Source organism: Haplochromis burtoni, unplaced genomic scaffold (assembly GCF_018398535.1).
Source record: "Haplochromis burtoni strain Fernald_Lab_line unplaced genomic scaffold, NCSU_Asbu1 Contig_236, whole genome shotgun sequence".
In the NCBI taxonomy this organism is placed as follows: domain Eukaryota; kingdom Metazoa; phylum Chordata; class Actinopteri; order Cichliformes; family Cichlidae; genus Haplochromis; species Haplochromis burtoni.
Genome location: NW_024582597.1, coordinates 727,067 through 749,519, shown reverse-complemented (window position 1 = coordinate 749,519; position 22,453 = coordinate 727,067). Strand labels below are relative to the sequence as shown.

General features: G+C 40.2%; 4 protein-coding genes across 4 annotated transcripts in view; 3 read left to right on the top strand and 1 right to left on the bottom strand.

Annotated features, from left to right (window-relative positions):
- Nucleotides 1-597, bottom strand: part of tlr1 (toll-like receptor 1) — a 29,155-nt gene extending 28,558 nt beyond the window's left edge. Inside the window, exon 1 of the mRNA XM_042226964.1 lies at nucleotides 354-597. The gene's annotated coding sequence lies outside the window, so the exon portion shown is untranslated. The remainder of the gene's footprint in view (nucleotides 1-353) is intronic.
- Nucleotides 598-1,913: 1,316 nt separating this feature from the next.
- Nucleotides 1,914-8,421, top strand: klb (klotho beta). The gene is made up of 6 exons (XM_005937728.3): nucleotides 1,914-2,928; nucleotides 3,730-4,243; nucleotides 4,352-4,620; nucleotides 4,722-4,978; nucleotides 5,148-6,079; nucleotides 6,466-8,421. The coding sequence occupies exons 1-6, from the start codon at nucleotides 2,173-2,175 to the stop codon at nucleotides 6,885-6,887; spliced, it is 3,150 nt and encodes a 1,049-aa protein (XP_005937790.1). The 5' UTR covers nucleotides 1,914-2,172; the 3' UTR covers nucleotides 6,888-8,421.
- Nucleotides 8,422-9,295: 874 nt separating this feature from the next.
- ube2ka (ubiquitin-conjugating enzyme E2Ka (UBC1 homolog, yeast)) lies at nucleotides 9,296-15,465 on the top strand. Its single transcript, XM_005937725.3, has 7 exons — nucleotides 9,296-9,664; nucleotides 10,248-10,341; nucleotides 10,500-10,558; nucleotides 10,680-10,762; nucleotides 11,074-11,173; nucleotides 13,830-13,958; nucleotides 14,058-15,465. The coding sequence occupies exons 1-7, from the start codon at nucleotides 9,602-9,604 to the stop codon at nucleotides 14,130-14,132; spliced, it is 603 nt and encodes a 200-aa protein (XP_005937787.1). The 5' UTR covers nucleotides 9,296-9,601; the 3' UTR covers nucleotides 14,133-15,465.
- Nucleotides 15,466-15,576: 111 nt separating this feature from the next.
- Nucleotides 15,577-22,120, top strand: LOC102306227 (neuronal acetylcholine receptor subunit alpha-9-II). Its single transcript, XM_042226971.1, has 5 exons — nucleotides 15,577-17,901; nucleotides 19,509-19,663; nucleotides 19,897-20,077; nucleotides 20,425-20,776; nucleotides 21,348-22,120. Exons 1-5 carry the CDS (start codon nucleotides 17,722-17,724, stop codon nucleotides 22,118-22,120), a joined length of 1,641 nt encoding a protein of 546 aa, XP_042082905.1. The 5' UTR covers nucleotides 15,577-17,721.
- Nucleotides 22,121-22,453: the final 333 nt, after the last annotated feature.

The window sequence follows — 22,453 nt, the reverse complement described above, 5'->3', positions numbered from 1 at the left end:
TATTGTTGGGGACAACAAAGAAACGCAAATAGACATTTAGAAAAGCTGATTTTTCTAAATATCAAAAAACAGTGTGAGCAAAAAGGGAATGTTAATACTGTCATAAATATAAAATACTGCCATTTCATATCATGGTATGAGTTTATGATTATTTATGCATTCATAAATCCCACCAAAACTTTAAAAGCAGACATTTGACATCGTCATATTTTAGATTACTTTCAATTAAGTGTGTATCTTGACTCATGTAATCTAGATATTAAAATAAAATAAAAAAAATCCAAAACCACAATAAAAAAACCACTCTGGAAAACACCATTTAGTTCATAGACGGATAAAAAAAAGAGCACTAACCTTTATTGTGGTCTGATGGTCACGTTTTTAAGTCTCAAGTACAAAAACATCAGAGTCACAGTGGTTCCAAATCTCTGGATATGGGGAAAAAAGGAAATCAGTAAGACAAAACTGACTGATCGAGAAAGGTATACCACCAAATAAAATTTGGATTAAATGTGACCAAAAGTCATGCGTTAGCACTGCTCCAGCAGTAGTTGCTAATAGTTTTTAAGTTACAGTAAAAACAACATGAAGCTGAGCGGAAACAGGCATAGAAATGAAAGCAATTCCCAGACTACTTATGCTTTTCTCACTTCAACATCCTCTTTTCACTTCCCTTTTTATGTAACAGTGTATTTTATAGAAGTAAACTGTGATAAAAATGTATAAATAAGCGGAGCTAGTGAAAGTAATGAAATCAGTTCCTTGGATTTAGTTTACGTTATTGTTTTAAGCAAACTAATACTTCAGATTTTGTTTTGTTTTTTGTTTTGGCACCCTAAAAGACGTTGGTCTGTAGTTTGAGAAACATGAACTGATTTTAAAATATTCTAAAAATCAATGAAATGGGCCTTTACTAAGCAATGCCATGACTATACTGTATCTTTAGTTTGTTCTACTATGTTGTGAAAAGTATGAATGAGAAGGCTAAACTACAGTGTTTCTGAGGTAGCTCTCTTGTATCATAGCGACCACACCGAGGTCACCTGTTTTAGTACATGAACATTTTCCAACTCAATTGACTTATCGCACTAATGCCTTGAGGCAGAGTGGCTTCAGGTCCACTGTGTTGTTTACTCTAGACACTGTGTTAATGAAGGATGATGAGAAAGGGTTTCTTTTAAAATGGCTTTTTATTGTGATAGGGAAGCTATGTGTATGTACAGACAGACAGACACACACACACACACACACACATATGCATGAACCTTCTTCCCAGCAGTGTTTCTAGCCTGGCAGTGCTAATCTTGCCTTGGGTCAGCGACTGCTACGCATACAGCAAGTGGAGCTTAATTGAATATTGTCTTATAAGCCAGTGTCACTAATCCCACCTGGCACAGTTTGATCAAATCCTAAAAGAACACTGATTTGATTAGAAGCTTCTGGCTGTAAGAAAACAGAAAACAGCCTGTTTTTTCAGCGTCACAGTGTAAGATTATCTCTTATTTAATAAATGTGTCAAAATGTGCCGTTGCTGATTTGTTAGAAAGCTGAAATCCCCTAATGCAAGTGATTACAAAATACAGTGTGTGTGTTTGTAATGTGCAGTAAGTCTTACTTATGAAGCTAAGATCAGAGTACAAGCTAATTATTGACACAAATGTTCTTTACAGCAATCAGCATGTGCCTGAGAGCTCTGAGTCAGTCTCTATGCACCCTTTGAAAGATAGCTCACTATTATCTTTATTAGCTGTGTTGAATTATGACTCTTTTTTTTTTTTTTATTAATTTGGCTGAGATCCAAGAATAATCAAGCGCTTTTTGAGGGACGGGTTAAATTAATCAGCCGGAATGGCCTCGGTAGTAAAACAAGTATGTGAGGACATGAGTCAACCTTTGTATGTGTGAACGTTATGTGGTAGGGAGGGGTTGAGTGGGAGCAGAAGTACACTGGGAGTGAGAGATAGGGACGCAGGGTGTCAGATGGAGAGCGCAAAACCTCGAAGCTTCCGATGTTCCACTCTGCTCGCTTTGATCACTTCAGCCTCTTCTTCACCCACATTATGGATCTCTTATCAGTCATAAAGGAATGCATTATTTTCAAACGTGCGCTGACGGACTGACATCAGCTGTCTCATTAAGGTGGATTTTGGAATCAAGGTAGAAACCTTCAGTATGCTGAACCAGCCCAAATGTCACTTCCTCTTGTCTTCTCTCCTGTTTTCCTTATATTCTTGGAACAAGGCAACCTGCTCTCTTGGGAAGGGCAGGGATATTTGGCAGCAGCCCAAACCGGATCCCACACTCAAAGGGCAATCTTTTCTACATGACACCTTCCCTCTAGGCTTCCTCTGGGGCTCTGGAACTTCTGCTTTCCAGACAGAAGGAGCCTGGAACCAGAATGGGAAAGGTGCCTCAATTTGGGACAGTTTCACCCACTCCTCTGTCAGTGGCAGCTTGGACAGAGAGGCTGCCAATGTGGCAAGTGACAGCTACAACAGATGGGAAGAAGATGTGAAAGCATTGGAGTATCTAGGTGTAAGGTCATACTCTTTTTCTCTCTCCTGGCCCAGACTCTTTCCTGATGGAAATGCCAGAGGTCAGCCCAATACTGCTACTGTGAAGCATTACAGCTACCTCATAGAGAGGCTTCTGGAAAAGAAAATTGAGCCCATCGTCACTCTCCATCACTGGGACCTGCCACAGGTGCTGCAAGAGGATTATGGAGGCTGGAAGAACGAAACTATGGTGGAACTTTTCGAGGAGTATGCTACTTTTTGTTTCCACACTTTTGGGAGTCGTGTTAGGTATTGGCTCACAATGCATAATCCCTACCTGGTGGCTGTACAGGGATACGGGACAGGAGTCCATGCTCCTGGAGAAAAAGGGGGACCTGCCACCTCTCTTACTGTGGCACACAATCTGATAAAGGTCAGTTACACATGGGGACCTAGCAGATTTTGTCAAATTTCTCACAAGTATGTAATTTTTACTCTTCGTGTTCCTCATCTGTTTTGGTTGCAACGCCAGCGATATGAAGAATATCTCCAGTTACAAACATACACAAACTGTGTAAACTTTGAACTCTCACAGCTTTATCATTTTACGATAGACAGTGAATCTTTATATTGCTCGAGTGATTTTAGGTCAGAGGACAGTGAAGCAAGAAAGCCCTGATATTTCATTTTAATACAATCAAATTGGTCAGGGCGTATAAAACTAGTGCAAACAAGTGCAAAACCTGGCTGCTTGCTTTGTTTTGTTTTTTTGTTTTATCTCCTTGATGGCTCGTCAATTTTATTTATATTGATTGGCTTGTGATAAACACGACAGTTAAAGAGACACTGCGGTCAAAGTCCACCACATCAGCACTTGTCTACTGGAGAGAAATGGTGTGTGTCAGGAAGTTGGGGAGACATGCCTCATTAATAATCACTTTCAGTTTACGCAAACAAGCACAGATGGTGTACCTGCAGCGCCCAGTGAGCAAACAAAACCAAAAAAATTTCAAATAAAATAACCATTTATATGTAATTGTTTTCATAATTACTCTCTTACTTCTCATTTTCCCTCTCCTTATCCAGAATTAACTATGTTATGTATACCTGTGCTTTTCATAGAGACACAGTAAATTTTGCTGAGTCAAATAAGTTTATTTTACAGTGAATATGTTCAGGAAAAAAAACAACAAAACTAAAAACATCACACTAATGTGTCTGCTGTTATTTCCAGGCTCACGCTAAAGCATGGCATGCCTACAACGCCAACTTCCGCACAACTCAGAAGGGTAAAGTGTCCATTGTTTTGGGCTCCCACTGGGTGGAACCTCAAAGAGGCAAAGCCATTGATGCAAGTGCTGAGCTCTGTCAGGAGTCAATAGAGGCAGCACTGGGCTGGTTTGCCAGTCCCATCTTTGGTGATGGGGACTACCCAGTCTCTTTAAAAACCAAGCTTGGGGCTCTTCTGCCTGCATTCACCCCTGAAGAGAAGCTCTGGGTGCAGAAGACAGCTGACTTTTTCGCCCTATCCTTCGGGCCTAACAACCTCCGTTTGGGGCAGAGTGTAATCAGCTACGGGCAGACGGTGACTCCAGACCTAAGACGACTCCTGGGCTGGATAAAGTTGGAATATGGGAATCCAAGTGTCTTAGTAGCTGAGGGAGGCTGGTTCTCTGAAGCCACTGTAGGAAAGGAAGACACAGTGGGCATCTATCTGATGAAAAGCTTTATCAACCAAGTCTTGCGAGGTAAGCAGAACGCTGGGAAGAACAAATAAATATGAGTTAGACAATAAAGTCATTGAGACACAAACATTTGTCTATCTTACTCTATTATTACTTTGTTTTCTTTCATAGCCATTAACCTTGACGGTGTACGGGTGTTTGGGTACATGGCCTGGTCTTTAGTGGATGGATTTGAGTGGAATTATGGGTATAGTATTAGACGAGGCCTTTTTTATGTGGACTTCAGCCAACCAAACAGAACTAGGAGCCCCAAGAGCACCGCTCAGTACTACAGAGAAATAGTTAATGATAATGGCTTCCCAAGTGATGAAACCTTGCAAGAGGTGAAAGGCTATTTCCCCTGCAACTTTCACTGGGGTATTGCAGACTCCACTTTACAGGTAACAAGACTTTATGATTATCAGCTATGGAAGATGTTCAATAATGCTCCGGACGCCTAAAGAACACATTTTAATTGTATTGTTTTGTTTTGTTTTTGTAGGTCAACTTCTACCCTTTCTCCCCACAGTTTACTGACCCTCATTTGTACAGTTGGAACTTGACAGGTGACGGATCGTTGCATCAGGTCCCAGGGGTGAAGCTCCAGACCAGGCGAGCACAGTGCACAGACTATTTGGCTATCCGTGATCATCTTAACCTGCTGGAATCGACAAGGGCATCTCACTATCGCTTCGCTCTAAACTGGTCTCTGATTTTACCCCAAGGAGACCTCTCTAATGTAAACACAGAAGCTCTGAGGTAAAGATGCGCACACACACACAGTGACAATTCAAATAACACAATTCATGTTATACCTGTAACTTTACCTGAGTCACACCCCGGTTATTGACAGAGCAATTTCGATTTCATACGCACTTACTTTGCCTGAATCAGTCTCTCTGTGTCTACACTCTTTACTTTTACAAAGATACTACCGCTGTATCGTGACCGAACTCAAGAAGCGGGATCTCGAGGCTCTTGTGGTTATTTATTACCCAACACACCGATCTCCAAATCTGGGTTTACCTGTGCCGCTGCATGCCTCAGGTGGTTGGCTCAATTACAGCACAGTGAACGCTTTTCAGGAATATGCAGCACTTTGTTACCAGGAGCTGGGTCCCTGGGTTCAGAACTGGATCACTATTAATGAGCCAAACAGACTTGTAGACGTTTATTCGAGTGGGGAAGACAAGCATCTGGCAGCTCATAACCTTCTTCTGGCTCATGCAAAAGCCTGGAGGTTATATGAGAAGGAACATTACAGTCAACAGCAAGGACTGGTATCGTTAGCACTACATGCTGACTGGGCCAAACCTGCTAACCCCTTCCTGGAGTCACACACAGTGGCAGCAGAAAGATTCCTTCTGTTTGAACTTGGTCGCTTCTTAGACCCATTGTTGGGGACTAGACGTGAGGAGAAGCACAACATGGGGGACTACCCACAAGAAATGAGAACGTATCTAGAAGAGAGAGCTCGAGTAATGGGCCTTCCTGGATCTCCTCTTCCTAATTTTACTGAGACTGAGAGAGAGGAACTGAGAGGGGCCTTGAGTTTTATCGCACTAAACCATTTTACTACCCGTTTGGTCTCCCCGCGTTCCCACACACAGGACAGTTTTCAGCAGAAACCACCTCCTGATCATGACTGTCTGATTCTTTCTGATCCAACATGGCCCTCTTCTAGCCTGCGGCAAGCTATTGTGCCATGGGGCTTGCGTAAGATGCTAAAGTGGGTTAGCCAGAGGTATGATGGAGCTATACCTATCATTGTCACCGGGAGTGGGATTGACGATCAGGCTCCTGTTGAGGATAAACTCCGGCAACACTACCTAAGGAGTTACCTGCAGGAGGCACTCAAAGGTAGGGCAAACATTTTAGACAATTTTCTACCTCAGTCCAGTATGTGTTGTGTAACAATATTTGGCAAGAATCAAAATAGAGTCTGCAGTGTTCAGGATGTTGAGACAGAGATACAGTTCCACATGTGATACAGGCTTAATGACCTTATTGCTTCCTACTATAAAAAGCTTTATATACTGAGAAACCATGAAAACCATAAAAGCAGAAACGAGGGACGAGGACAAACAGTGCCATAAAGGCCATATTGCCCTTTATGGCACTGCCCTTTATGACTCACCTGTATTTGCACATGGAAGCAGTGTAGTTTTCTAACACAATAAAAGCCGTGTTTTTTAGATAAAGTATTCATCTTACTTTTCTGTTGTTATATTTCTATTTCTTTGCAGCTTACCATCTCGATGGAGTCAACTTGCACGGCTTCTACGTGTGGAAACTCCAAGATCGACACGTACCGCAGTATGGCCTCTTCACCTCAGCCCAACACCAATCCAAAGCCAAAGCCTCAATTAATGTGTACAGAGAAATCATTGCTCTCAGCGGATCCCCTAACAATGACTCAGTGCAGCCCTGCAGGTTTAGCGAGCTGCATGAGCCTTGCTCTATATGCGCATGGATGTTCACAAACAAAGCAATGCTGGTTTTTGGGGGGTGCCTCCTAATAACAGCTGCAATGCTGGCAGCGCTAGTGGTTTTTGTCATAGTCACCAAAAGAAACCAAAAACATGGCAGAGGAAAAGCGAAAGTTGGGTTGAGCAGGAGGAGAAGAAAGGAAGGAGTGTGTTTGTGTCCACCTGGTGTAAAGCGATAACACTAGGAAAGACTGACTCATTCGTGTGTCATAAAAAACCCTGTGGCTCACTGACTGGGAAGGGCAACGACTTGTGTACGCTCCATTTGTGTCTGTTTCTGCTCATGTGACAAATGTGTGATTAGTTATGTAAAATGTAAATAAAAGCAGAATGCAATGATTTGCAAATCTCATAAGTTTTATTCACAGCAGAGCACAGGAAATATATTAAATATTTAACAGTCCATTAAGATCTAGAAATCGAGAAGACCAGCTGTTCATCATTTAGGAGAGGAATATTGTCCCATTCATGTCTGATATAGCATTGTCTTGCTGAAATATGCAAGGCCTGACGTCATCTGGACGGGATCATATGTTGCCATAAAACTGTATATACCTTTCTTGTTTGATGGTACTTTTCCATACGCACTAATACACTTTCATACCATATGAGATGCAGGCTTTTTAAACTGAGAGCTGACAACAATACGATACTATTGGATATGTGAAGATCACGGGTCTTGTCTCTTGCACATAGGGATTTCTCCAAATTTTCTGAATCTTTTGATGATATGTAGTATAGATCAGTAGATATTCAAAACTTTATGTATTTTACCTTGAGGAAAAATATTCTGAAATTGTGCCACAATTTGTAATCACAGTTCTTTTCCAGAGTGGTGAACTTCTACCCATTTTTACTTCTGAGAAACTGCCACTTTAAGATGTTCTTTTTATATCCAGTCATGTTACTTAACTGTTGCCAACGAAGTTAAACAGTTGTATCATGTTTCTCTACCTGTTTCTTAGTGGTACCACTTATTTTTCCGGCCTTTTGTTGTCACTCTCCCAATTTTTTGGGACTTGTTGCATTTTCACAAAATTGTAAAGTGTCTCAGTTTAAACGTCGGATATTGCCAAATCATTGCATTCTGTTTTTATTTGCATTTTACACAACATCCCAATATTTTCAGAATTGTTTTTGTGAAGCTATTTTGTTTTATTGTTTCTACATATTTAAAAGACTGTAAAATGGCAACAGATTTAATGACTGTTGCAGTGAGAAGCTAGGGCATGTGTGAGTTTTTTATAACCTTACGTAAGTGATTACGTCAGCTCTATGTTTTATAATAAACAAATATGAGAAAACATACCAGTGCAAAACATCTCATAACAATAAAATCTAATAAAAACATGATCTCAAATCACCAATCAGTTTTATAAAAGTGGCTTTCTTTTCATAAGACAACAAAGGCATTTATTATAACATGTTTTTTTCATAGACTGGATGTTCATGGGGCAATGATGCCCCCTAGTGTGACTGTTTGCAGGTATGATGAAACACTATGAAACACTTCTCTGTTATTTGTTTAAAAAAACATGCATATTTCTCATGTGTGTCCTGTGATAAAGCAGTGTGGCTACAGAATGGGGTTTGTGTCTGATTGCTGCACAGTGCAGTTTAACTGACAAAGAAGTCACAAAAGCACAGTGGGGTACTTTTGGTGTTATTATATATATACATACATATACAATATTATACATGAAGATTAAAGATAAGTATTCCACCCTGATTACAGCATTTAGCCATGTTAGTCTGTAAAGGTTTGCTGATGCAGATATTTAAGACTATAACATAGTAGTTAATTTTGATCTGATTTTAACTGGGTTTTGACTCTTTTCTGAAGATATGATGAAAGTCCGATTTGACCAAAACGGAGCATAGCATTTTCCTTCTCATTAATAAACATATATTTTTTAATGTTCCTATATAAAAATCACTTCTTCTTTTTTTAAAATAAAAGATGTAACGATCTTGTTTCTGATAAATTATGGTCCTAGGTACTTTGGACTATTCGTTTGGCTCATTTCAAACAAGTTACATTTGACTGATTGGTTTATAACTTTGTTAAGTTTTGAGTTATTAGTAAAAAGAATATTTTCGGTCTTCCTCAGATGAAGTGACAGCTTATTTTCCTCAAGCCAAATGTTAAGAGATTCTAATTCCTGACACAATTTGATATCCTTAGGATTTCTTCCCACTAACTCTAAAAGCAGAATTAGAATACAGCTAAGCAGGATCACATCTGAATGGCCACAGTGGCCTTTTAGTTGTTTCATTTTTGTTTTTTATTCTTTCTACACTTTTTCTACGCATATGTTTGTGTCGCCAAAATGCATAAGAGCTTTGCTCTGATCATCAGATGAAAACACCTCCTCATTTCTGTAATGTGTTAGAGGCAGTTTTCATACTGCATGTGGTGCTTTAACAGTAATAGTTACCAACAGCAGAGTTGTCATTTTTGACTAAAAGGAAGTTATCACATTTTACTGATTAAATGTAACCGTAAATGCATGCCCCCCACGGACACCCTAATATATTCATTGTAAGCCGATGAACCAATAGCAGAAGGGATTCGGGATGGCAATACTGATCACATGACCCCTCTCCTCCAGACTGCATGCAGTTTGGTATTAAAATGTTTTCAGTAGCCCCAACCATTGTGTTCTTATACATTTGAGATGACAGACAGACGTTGAGACATTTTGGCGAATTATAACTTTGTATAAATAGCGAGGACTGACGGCGCTCGGCGGCCAGCAGCCTTCCTGTTGTTATTTTTCAGAGTGTATTTAAAACGTGCAAAGGTACTGTAGGCAGAGCAAGCTAGCTTTAGCTTACGTTAGTCAGGTCGGACGGCGACGAGGCCCAAGCCGGACGGGAACACGGGTGAGCCATGGCTAACATCGCAGTTCAGAGGATAAAACGGGAATTCAAGGAAGTGCTTAAAAGTGAAGAGGTGGGTTGTCATGTTTGCCACTCGAAGCTGTGGCTTTAATTCTTTTCTTTCCTCTTTCCGTGACTGCGGGGGCTGAATGAGAGTGACGCGTCGCTGGCTCAGCTGTCAGACTGCTAATCACCGAACTGCTAGCTTGAGCTAGCAGCCTCGCCGATAGTTATTAATACACCACAGCGTGGAAGATAAAGCCAAGAAATTAACTTTTGCTCCAATTTGGAAGCATGACCGCATTAAATCATCCACAACTTCTTGTTGCTAGCAGTACTCGGTAGCTTACCATGCCTTCTGTGATGGTAAAGCTAATCGGGATAGCCATAGCAAAGAGTGTAAGGTGGTGTCCGCATGTTTTATTGAAGGTGTTCTTTGCACATTTACCCTGTACAAGCTCTTCCCTATTTAGATTAGTGTGTATATCAAACCTAAATCCAAAGGATTTGCGCAACAAGTTGATCAACTTTAGTTAACGCCTGTGGGGGGGTGTTAACTTGTGCTGCATAGTCTTGTTTTATATTTGGTGACTTAACACCTTGCGTTTTCCTTTTCTACTTAAGCCATAACGCACATTTGGTTTTCCACCTTTCAGACTAGCAAAAACCAGATAAAGGTGGACCTGGTGGACGAAAACTTCACAGAACTTAAAGGAGAGATAGCAGGGCCACCTGACACGCCATATGAAGGTGAGGAGCTTTGGGGGACACGCTCTGGGCTCTCGTGAATACATGGCTGCATAACTTTTGTGATATTTATCATCACTGAGAAAAGGTTGATCCTGAAGTCTGCCAAACTCTTTAAATGCTTGAATTGTTCTGTATGATATCCCCTTATTTTCTTCCAGGAGGTAGATATCAACTAGAAATTAAAATCCCAGAGACGTATCCATTCAATCCACCCAAGGTAGGGCTCAATGTCTCCTTCTCATACAGTATGAAATACTCTTGAAAGTATTCCCCTCAGAAGTTCTCATTTACTGTAAGAATCCAGCAATGCTTTTCTTCTGCGTTTTTTCTCATCTCAGGTTCGGTTTATCACGAAGATCTGGCATCCCAATATCAGCTCAGTCACAGGTGCAATATGTCTGGACATTCTTAAAGACCAGTGGTGAGTAAATGTGCTCCAAGATTCTTGACATTCTTCATCTGTCAGACATCCATTATGAAATATTTTGTGAAATTTAAGGCCAACTGCAGGTTGCTTCTAATGCCTACATGATCAACAGTTGAAATTAGCACAAAGCTTTTGGATGGTAATTTTGGGAAAATGACTAGATATAAATAAAAGATTGTTTAATGCATTTTTTTTTTTAGTCATAATATTTAGGCCTTCTAAGAAAACTTGCAAGTGTCAGAGGCCACAGTGTATAGGTACTATGAATAGTGGTTGCTTTAAAAACGGCGTGCATGTCATTTCAGGGCGGCAGCTATGACACTGAGGACAGTTCTCTTGTCATTACAAGCCTTACTGGCAGCTGCAGAACCAGATGATCCACAGGATGCTGTGGTAGCTAATCAGGTGGGTGTGTATTTATGTTTTCACTTCTTTTCCTGCTTGAACATGATGCATCTCTACTAGCAATTGTTACTAAATATGTATTCACATGTATACCATACTACAGACGTGCCTCATAGTGACTAACAGTACTACAGTATTGCTGTAATCTGGCTGATATATATGCAGTATGTTATTTATACTGAAAATTGAAAAAATGTGGGGTCATTGTGTAATTTTGTAGCGTTCTATTTAACTATTTAGCTACGTACTTTGAGGCCTGGTTGATTCTGCACCTTCTGATCACTTGCAGTGCAGAGTGTGTTCAGAATATATCAGTTTTGTTTTTAGCCACTTGCGTTAGCTTTACAGTTTGAAGCCCTGGATTCTTCCCTCAAATACACAGTTTGGTGTTTTCTTACTGGTTGAGCAATGTTCAGTGGTATACCAATACTGCATGTAGGTTTAGTTTCTTTTTTGGTTGTCATAGTAAATAAAGTTTGCTACCAAAAACAGAGTATTATAAAACATGATCATTTTGGGAATACAGTCAAAATTTTAAGAAGAAATGAAATTGTCTCCAGAAAAAAAGTCAAAATGTGGAGATTTCTTTTTATGTGCTGAAAGAAAATTTTGTGTAACTGATTCTGTAATATGATTTCATTAACCCTCTAATCCACCTTGTAGAGGGTATAGCAGCCATGCTCTAATCTCCACATTTAGGCTTTGTTTTTTCTCAAAATGGTATTTTCTTAATGTGGCCCTAATACACTGTAATTTACTGGGATTTTTTTTTTTTAGAGAAAAGGAGGAAAAAAAGGCCTCCCAAGCCCTTGGACTTTACATTATTTTGGCTTTGTATCAAATACTTTTATTCTTCCCATACAAGGAAAATGGCAGCCAAACCCTGTAAAACTTGGCAGTTGATCCCTTGAAAGTTGATCGCAGTTATTTTTTAAGTGTAGGAAATGCATTATCCTGCGATCCTGTGAGAGGTTAGTGGGCAGTGTCTTGTATTTTTATTTTAAAAGATTTCATTTTCTAGTAATCAGTGTAGCAATGGCATCCAGCCTATAATCTTTGGAAGGTATGTTCCTTCACCAGCTATTCCAGTTTTATAGTTAATAGCTTTTCTAGTTAACAAATGTAATCCTACTCTGAGCATATTACTAAACCTACTGTTACTAATCACTTGTACAGTTAATTTATCCTTTGGTGAACAAAATGCACTCCAATGAGAAACAAAGTAATGAAATGAGGTTAAATAAGAGGAGTGGTATAAATGTTTTTGATATGTATATCACAACAGTGAGTTTCTTTTTTTAAGTTTACACTAAAAAGCGTTTCAAAGTTGATCGTCTCTTATAGTACACCAGTTTCAATGGCAAAGATTAATTTCTGTGATGTACAGTAACGGAAGTATCAGTTCCCTGAAATTGTTTATGACTAAAGAAAACTTCTAAAGTGCATCTGGGTAAACTTTCAAGAATCATATTACCATGTGGGATAGGTGACTCGTCAAAGCGTGTTAAAGGGATATGAATGCGCTCCCTGTATGTATTTTATTACCCGACCCATCTACCAGCCACAATTGCATCAAACGATTTCAATAATAATCATGTTTTAACATTCACCAGACGTGAAGTTTGTGGTCTTGTTTTTTGTTTGTTTGTTTTTTCGATTTTATTCATGAGATTAGAATTATGGTATTGCTTGAAAAAAGCGTGAGATACTGCGCTGCTTCATCATGACTACACTCCTGCCTCCTTCACCTTTGCACTGTGGTGCATACTCGAATGCTTCTATTTTGATAGAGGTGCTTAACCTTCAATTTTGAGGAAGTGGAACTGGCAGAGAAAGAAGTCTAGTAAGCAGAGCTAATGGCAAATGATTATGCTGGTGGCCCTGGGAGACATAACTTGGTGATTGTCAGTACACACACCTAAAAGGACAAGCATCCTGATCATACTTCTGCTAACCTAAATCGACTTTAGAAACTGAAACTTCATAGCTAGGGACCTGGCTCTCCTCACCAGCAACAATCCTCTACATGTTAGTTGGATTGGCTTCAAAGAGAAGTTGTTTTCTTGCTGTTTGAAGTAAATGCTGAAAATGCATTTTTACAAGTATTGATACGGATCCTCTAGAGAGCAAGAGATAAATGTCCTCACCATTGTTGGGTATTACCAAAAGTTTCCAATTTCCCCCCCCCCCCCAGCCCAAAAAAAGAAAGAAAAGAAATTGTATTAACAGGAACCTGCGTCTAATGTCTTATTCACTTAGCAGCTTCGTTGTTAATAGTTTATAGTGATGAGAAATCTACACTCTAAATTTCAGCTGAATAATGCCTACACAGCATGGAAACAGAGCGCTTGGCAGAATTGGCTACCTGGCAAAGTACAGCTCTACCACTTCCTCTGGCCCTGAATTATCATGTTAGTAATTTGTTGTGTACAGAAGAGTGACTATTGCACTTGCCCCAAAATATATGTTAATTGTGACACTGAATATTTAATTTCTTAACACAATGCGAACATGGTGCTTTTTAAATGTTTCAAATCTAGATAATTCTTCTCTTGGCATTGATGACCTATATACAAGAGTTTCTGTTATGGAGGGTGGTGTGCATTATTTTAATTCAAATGTAAAGCTGTTTTTTCCATTTGTTTTTACCGCGCAGTACAAGCAGAATCCAGAGATGTTTAAACAGACAGCGAGACTCTGGTCTCACGTCTACGCAGGCGCTCCCGTCTCCAGTCCGGAGTACACACGCAAAATAGACAAACTCTGTGCCATGGGCTTTGAAAAAGTAAGCGTCTCGAAATCTTGTCTCTCCTGCTTTGAATCGCGATGTGAAACTCTCGCAGAATAAATCAGCATGTGTGACTGGTTTTGTTTTCCTCCGCAGAATGCAGTAATAGTGGCTTTGTCGTCGAAATCCTGGGATGTGGAGACGGCGACAGAGCTGCTGCTCAGTAACTGAGTACTTCTGGCACCTCCTTCATCTTCCACTTAATCCCAATCTCTCCTTCCTACCAAACACATCCTCTCTCTCTCTCTCTCGAATTCCCACTGTCTGAAGGCGTCTCTTCCCTTAATGTACCCTCTGTTTTAAAGTGGACTCCTCACATCTACACTCGCCCTCTTCTCCAGCCCCGCCTTTATCCCCTCTGTGTTTCATCTCTCATCTGCACACGTCACCATCTGCTGTACAACACTCCAATCAGCCGCTCTGTGAGCTCTTATCTCTGGTTTCTGAATTCATTCAACATTCCACTCAGAGCTACAATCAGAAATTCAATCACACCTCACCACCTTTGAAGCAAATGCCAGACTTAAGACCCCGCCCACATCCGCCAATCTCCCAGCTCTTACTGGCTCTGTGCAAGAAGCAGCTGACAGCAGCTTATCCTTGCCTATGCAGTGCATTTTACTTTAATTTGTGAAAACCTTGGTGGGAGAGAGTCAAGCCATTTAGGGGAGGGGCTCTTTTGGACCTGGTCCTGATTTAATGCACTTTTGGGCTGTTTTTTTCTGGACAAGGATTAAGCTGAGATTTTGAACTTTTCAATTGGAGACTCAGTCAAAACTTTCTTGCACTGTTTCCAAACCATACCTTAATCCCTTCACTATCCCAAAATAAAAACTTAGTAATGTTGGCGTCATTTCTAACAGCATAGATTGCTGAACAGAGAATTTATAATTTTAGATGTAATATTAGGATTTTGAGAATAAGTTACTGGAAGTATCTAATTACAATCATAGACATATTTGTTATATTGTGGGAGTTTTCAGGGCAATAACAGTGCTTTAATTGGACATAAAATTGAGGGGAAAGTCACAAAATGCAACAAAGTAAACGCAGAATGCGTGCATCAGCTTATTCCGTGTTCTAGAATTCGGTTCATCAAGTGTCAAAAGGTGTTCACACAGTAGCCATATTCATTTTCATGCCATGTTTCACCCTCTTCAGCTGTTGGCAATTGACCCAAAATCCAGGCAATCTTCAGTTACTGTCCTCACAACCTGTTCTTCACTTGGCTTACTTCCTTTCTTCCTTTACCCCCACATTTTTTTTTTTTTTTTAGAAAAAAATCGTGTTTTATTTGGATATGACTTCTACAGGAATACATTTTGATTCTTGTTTTTAAACGGAGAGAAAATAAACGCATTCAGCAGTAACACAACCTGTCACAAGTCTGGATAAAAAAAATGGTTCAAAATGATAGAAAAATATAGCATCAACCTACCTAGGCCAACAGATAAAATGTCAATGATTCATCTGTAAATAAAATATTGAAGTCTGTGTAAATTAATCCACCCTCTGTCTTTTCTGTGTTGCCTCTCACGCACACCACTTGACAGTAATGTGAAGTTCAGTTTTAATGGATTTTTTTTTTTTCAATCATTTGTGGCATTTTGAACATTTCTTTTGCTTTGTGTGAATTTGAATAAAAACTAGACTGAGCCACTAAAATTGCTATACTAATGTCATATAATAGAAATGTAATTACAGGGATTCAAGTTCCATACTGAAATTCAATTTTCAGTGTTTTGGGTATTAGTATTATAGATCATTTGTCCTTGCTCAAGAAGGTAAATTTTCTGTGCAGTCAGATCTTCAACAAGCAAAAGGATGCCGGAATTCTGATAATATTCAGAGCATCTTTTTCATAGTGCAGATAACAGGTGGCCTGCTTGGTACCATGTTGTGCCATGTTGAACCTATCCAAGAAACCCTGGCAGTAATCTGAGGGCTGTTTCAGCCTGCACATTTGTACCACAAAGACAAGAAAAAAGCAACCTTTGATATTTGTATTGTAATCCAAAGGGGATATTGTAGATTTAACTGTACAGCATTCACTGCACAGTAAACCAGCCTCAGGCATCCTAAATAGCCAAAGCTCATTTTCTATCCTTTCATTAAAAGCTGACGTGTCTCTCGCATCTACCATCTGGAACTTTTTATAACATCCCCTAATCGACGGAGCCGCTCTAATCTGAATACGTGACACCGAAATAGTATGCTTCCTGGCTCAGGTAATGGCACTGAGATAATCATTGTGTTATTAAAATGACACAAAATAAAGTAACTCGCTGCCTTATTAAAGTCCTGAAGGGTTCAAAGCGGCTGATTTCACCGCAGCTGCTTCTCTTTCTGTCAGTCGTTCTGCCATAGATGATGATCGGTGTAATATTCAGGTGCATGGGAAGCAAAAGGCCTTGTTAAATATTTTATCATGGCAAAACTAAAGCGCACAGCTTTTAACATCCTGACGCGGTGTTTCAGCGAGTTAAGAGTAGTGTTTCCACTGTGAGCATGTACTTGCAGCAGAAACTGCAGGGGTTTCTTTTCGTGGTGTATAAAAGCCCTGTGCTGTGCTTTGTGTGGCTGCCATCTTTCTGGAAAAGGGCCATATAGCATCAAATTCCAATAAGACATTACCAGTGTGATATATGAAGCTAAAGGAAATCCCTCAGCTGTAAAGTGAAAGGTGACACTTTGTTAATTGTGGGGAATAGATGCACACTAACAGCACCCCAATCATAAGCATTTCAGGAGTGTTATAATAAACATACATATTTTTCTCTAATTAATGATGAAAAATGTATTTTTATATTTGTATTGTAAATAATTGTTTAAATTAAAATGAGTATGCCTTTCCTATTTAAGAGCCTGGGCCTTACAAAACCTGCTACTTTAGGTTCTACTTTAGCTGATATGAAATGTTCATTTTTTATGAAGTCGATTCCAGTTGAAAAAATGCTACTTCTCACTTTTTCATTATGCCTTTCATTAATTTCAATGATTTGCTGCCAATCTGTACTTTGCTTGATTGAATGATAGATTTACAATCCCCTGAATTTCAAATTCCCATCTTTCCTCCGTTGACAAAACAGCAGCATGTTGCAGGAGCAGACCAGTACCCCAGCTGACTTCACAGGCGAATAGCCCCTTGTGTGGCGAGGCGATGATTCGTGGGCATCCTGTTTCTCTTGGTCTGCTGCTGCTATGTGATAGCTGGAGTTTTATTCCGTGTCTCAGTCAGCAGACATGCTGCCTCCCCTGCCAAACATTAGGTGCTGGCCTTACAGCAAAGACGGCCAGAGGAAAAAGCTCGCTGCTATCTGCATCTGAGTTCAATTGGGGTTGAACGCTCATCATGTAGATCTTGAGGAATGAAACCAAGAACTGTTAGATTACTTGTCGAGGCCACCTTTAATTTCTTCTTTGGAGTTATTAGTTACCAAGAGGCTTGCTAGCAATGTTCCCAATAATCTTTCTGGTGATGCTGCTTCCCAAAGGTGAGTCAAACTTAAGCCTGTCTTCCTTTGAGGGAAAAAAGAGACCTCTCCATTTTGCTTTTAATTCATTAGACTAGATTATATTATTTAACTCAGGTTTACATTATTTTTCATAACTGTATAAAGTCACAAATGCTTGCACTTTTACCACCTATAATAGTTTAAAATATTTTCTTCACGTGGCCTTAAAATGCATTGTTTTAACAAACGGCAAGAAAAAGTAAACCAATCATTTGTGACTAGAAGGAGCTAATTTAACCTCCTGCATGTTGACAGATGACCACTTGTGTCTTCTCTCAGTGATTCACTCTGCTCAGGGTCACTATGCCCAGAAACTCCTGAATGATTTGATGGAGAACTACTCCAGTGCCCTGCGGCCTGTGGATGACACAGACAGAGCCCTCAACGTCACCCTGCAGGTCACCCTCTCTCAAATCAAAGACATGGTGCGTGCTCTCTCATCAGCAAGTCTTGGTTCGGTTAAGGTGATTCATGCACACAAACGGGGCATCAGCATCTGATTTATGTATGTTGAATAATATGTGGTAATCACGAATAGCGTGTTCTGCTTACAGCATTACTGTGCAGTCAATAGTTGGCATATAATGTATTGGCCAATACGTTAGCCACACTGCAGTAAAACTGACATCGATTTAGCAGAAAACATGCAAATGCAAAGAACTGAGTTTTTTAACTTGACACTGAGCCCAGCATGAAGGAAAACATGGAGGTGAACAGACCTTTTATTCTTAACGTTGTCCATGACCTCCTATTGTACAAATCGACCGGCTGGTGGCTTACACGGCTGGGTCAGGTTCCCGTTTGGGTTCAGTGCTGCGTCACTCACTCCACAGTGAATTGCTAATTCACTGTGGAGTGAGTGTGGGTTTGGGCGTGCGTAGTTGAAGACACAAAACCAGCTGCTGAATGTAATGTTTCCATATAATATCTGGGCATTTGTTGTCGTCACTCTGTCATACTTTGGAAGAAACGGATGCGAGCCAGACAGCAAATGAGTGTGTGTGCACCCTGGAGTGTCCTGTTACCAAAGCGGTTATGTGTTCCCCCAACCTCCTGTACTGTGCTCATCCACCTGATATTGACAGACGGGTCTGGATTTCAGCCACTGTGAGGCTTTGTGTTTGTCCACCTGGTGTTGATGAGCAGTGAACCGAGAAGATCAAGAGGGATTTTTTTCTTACTGTCTGTTGTGTGTAGATATACAGTTATAAGACACAGTAACTGAGGCATGTGCAGAAATTCATAACCTCTTATAGACCTTAAAAGTTTTTAGCAGTTGTGGATTTGACATTGGGAGTCTAGTGTTAACTGGTAACTGTAACCACTCATCAACAATTAGTTCTTCTAAGCATCTGAGTGAAGATGCTGAGAGAAATTCAAAGTTATCAAAGGTATCTTTGATGGAAAAATAGAGGAAGTATTTAATGTTAGGCTTTGGGTTATATGACAGCAATATGCACACGCTGCAAGAGTCAAAAATATAAAACTAAAATAAGGCCATATCCTGTCAGAGGATGGTAACCATAAACAGGCCTCAAAACTCACCACAAACTACTAAAGGAAAAACAAGCTGTAGCTGGTGTTTTTCACAACTGCCATGACATGACCATCAGTGGTCATGTCATTCTTGCAGATTGCAAGCATGCACTATGTCACATGGTCTAAAAATATCCCAGAGCTCTAAGCAATGTGGAACTATAATAGAGAATTTCTAAATGAAGAAGCTGGCAATAAAGCTTCTGCAAGGTGTGATATACGTCAATGAGGCAAATACCACAGTTCCTCTTTTTTCTGTCAGTTTCTTATTATTTTCATGTAGTATAAATTATAAATTGAAATGATCAATGCAATAACATTTAATTTAGCATTATGAGCTGCAGGGATCATTGTGTGTGTGTGTTTTTTTTAATATCTTCACACTTAAAGTAATCAAAAACAAATTCTCCCAGAGGCACCAAAACGGTTGCATGCTAGTTTGTGTTTGCATACATTTGCAGGTCCTTTTTTGTGACTAGTATGACTGTGACTGTAGGATGAAAGGAACCAGGTGCTGATTGCCTACCTGTGGATTAGGCAGACGTGGCATGACGCTTACCTGAAGTGGAATAAGGAGGACTATGATGGACTGGATGTGATCCACATCCCTAGCAGCCTGGTGTGGAGGCCTGACCTCGTCCTCTATAATAAGTATGCTCACATAGATGAATTTTCCAGGAATGCAGAATGTGGACAACTCTTCTTGCTGCCATTAATGTCTCTTATATTATAATTCAATATAACGTTTATTCACAATGTTTAAAGACTACTTGTGAGATTATAAATACTAGCAATTAGCAACAGAAGACGCTGAATCTGACCACTGTTTAACCAAATCACACACATGACTTGCCAGTTAGTCTCAACTTGTTTTCCTCCTCTAGAGCTGATGATGATTTCTCTGGGCCCATGGACACCAACGTGAGGCTGCGCTACAATGGGGAGATAACCTGGGATGCTCCTGCCATCACCAAAAGCTCCTGCGTGGTGGACGTCTCCTACTTCCCCTTTGACAGCCAGGAGTGTAACCTCACCTTTGGTTCCTGGACTTACAATGGCAACCAGGTCTGGAGAAATACTGCCCATCTACCATACCTTGTTTAACAAAATGTAGATGGAACAACATGCTGTGGAGGATAAACCCATATTGAGTCTGTGTAGCTTACATTTCCTTTCAGGATAGTGGCAATCTGGGTCACCTAAATTTACCAGGCCACTTAAAATGATTAAATAACACAACACCCAGCTCTTGCTGTGACTCTGGCCTCTGTGTTAGATCAGAGAGTAACTGAGATTGACCTTTTTGACATGTAGATCAGGTACACATTGCTCATTGTATTTGTCATCATTCATCTGTGTATACGTATACATACGTTTTTCTCAGTAAATGTGTCCCTCCCCTCTATTTCCAGGTAGACATCATTATGGGCATGGACAGCGGTGACCTGTCAGACTTTGTGGAAAATGTTGAGTGGGAGTGCCGTGGAATGCCGGCCACCAAGAATGTAATAATGTATGGTTGTTGCTCTGACCCGTATCCAGACATCACCTATACAGTACTCCTGCAGCGTCGCTCCTCCTTTTACATCTTCAACCTCCTCCTCCCCTGCTTCCTCATCTCCTTCTTGGCCCCTCTGGGCTTCTATCTGCCTGCAGACTCTGGGGAAAAGGTTTCCCTGGGGGTGACAGTTCTTCTAGCTTTAACGGTGTTCCAGCTCATGGTGGCTGAGAGCATGCCGCCCTCAGAAAGTGTGCCTCTGATAGGTAAGAAGGTTTTGTTTTTTTTTAGAAATATATTTAATAACTTGTTTTTGTTGCATGGTTTATGTTTCTGTCACTCTATTATTAAAAAAAATATACCAGAAATCGTACAGGCATGCATGGTCCAAAAATGACCTATGATCTAGTGATGCATTGGTATGTTTTTAGTTTTCAAATTAAAGGTACCCTTAGGAATTTTACTGTTAAAACTTGGGCCATATTTATCTATGTAGCAATGTAGCATAGCACAAGGTTACACCTTTAAGGGTCACAGGGGCAGACACTGAATGAGAGGCAGGTGTACATGCTGGAGAAGATGACATTCCATATGTTACAGGACGAACATGTCCAAATATTTATAGCACACCCTATAATCTGACCTGGAGTTGGAAATTTTTAAATGTGAACAAAAAGTATTTGCTCGTCTGCTTTCATATGCATATGAACTTGAGTGACATCCCAGTTCTAATCCATAGGGTTTAATAATGATGTCGGGCCACCTTCTAGTACCTACAGTGTGTTAATGGTCATGGACTTGTCTTCCATCTGTTTTTTGTTCCTTCTTGTTACACAGGGAAGTACTATATCGCCACTATGACAATGGTCACAGCCTCCACATCTCTCACCATCTTCATCATGAACATTCACTTCTGTGGTGTGGAGGCCAAACCAGTTCCACACTGGGCAAAAGTCCTCATCATTGACTACATGTCAAAGATTTGTTTTGTTTATGAAGTGGGTGAGAACTGTGCCTCTGCCTCCTCTTCGTCTTCTCGCTCCACCCAGGATGAAGTCCGTCACCAGCAGTTCAACACTCACATTCATTCAAATGGTAAACCTGGTAGGCAAAGTAGCCGAGAGGACCGGCATAGCGACAAGTATCCCAGGTCCCAGAGCTCCAAGCTGCAGCAACATCCAAGAGTTCAGCACCACATCACCAGAGATGAGAGCGCCCACATATCTACTTTTGAACCCGGAAAGTATGAAAGCTCTAATGGTAAAATTCAGATAAACGACTACTATAAAGAAGACCATAAGGTGCTGTATTGTTCTGAGGACCAGAAGATTCCCTGCTGCCCTGAGGATAAAAAGCCTCTACCTCAGGGTCCCACTGTAACCTTTGGCCCCTGTGTCTTCTGCACCCATGGCAGTGGCTTTGCTGGTATGGACACTAAGCTAGTGCGCAATGTTGAGTACATAGCAAACTGTTTTAGAGAGCAGAGAGCCACGTGCGCCAAGGGGGCAGAATGGAAAAAGATAGCTAAGGTCATGGACAGATTCTTCATGTGGATTTTCTTTATCATGGTTTTCCTCATGAGCATCCTCATCATCGGTAAGGCACCATGACCAAACTGTGGTTCTACAGATTTTTTTTAAAAAATTTGCATATTTATACAGAAGGTCAATTGGGACTATTTTCCTTTTTTTTTTTATAAACAAATGGGACAATCAAACATATGTGAACTTTCCAGCTTTTCTTTATTGATCATCGAAAAAACAAATTTCAGCTTTCATTCATTGTTTTGTCCACATGCATTCAAGCCACTCTGCATTCCTTACCTTTAAAAATATGTTTAACCTATTATGTCTTCAACACATAATGATTTCATGTACTGTACATAGTGATATAAGTTTTTTGTTGTTGATCTAAAACGCAACAAAATGAGCCAGACCATGACA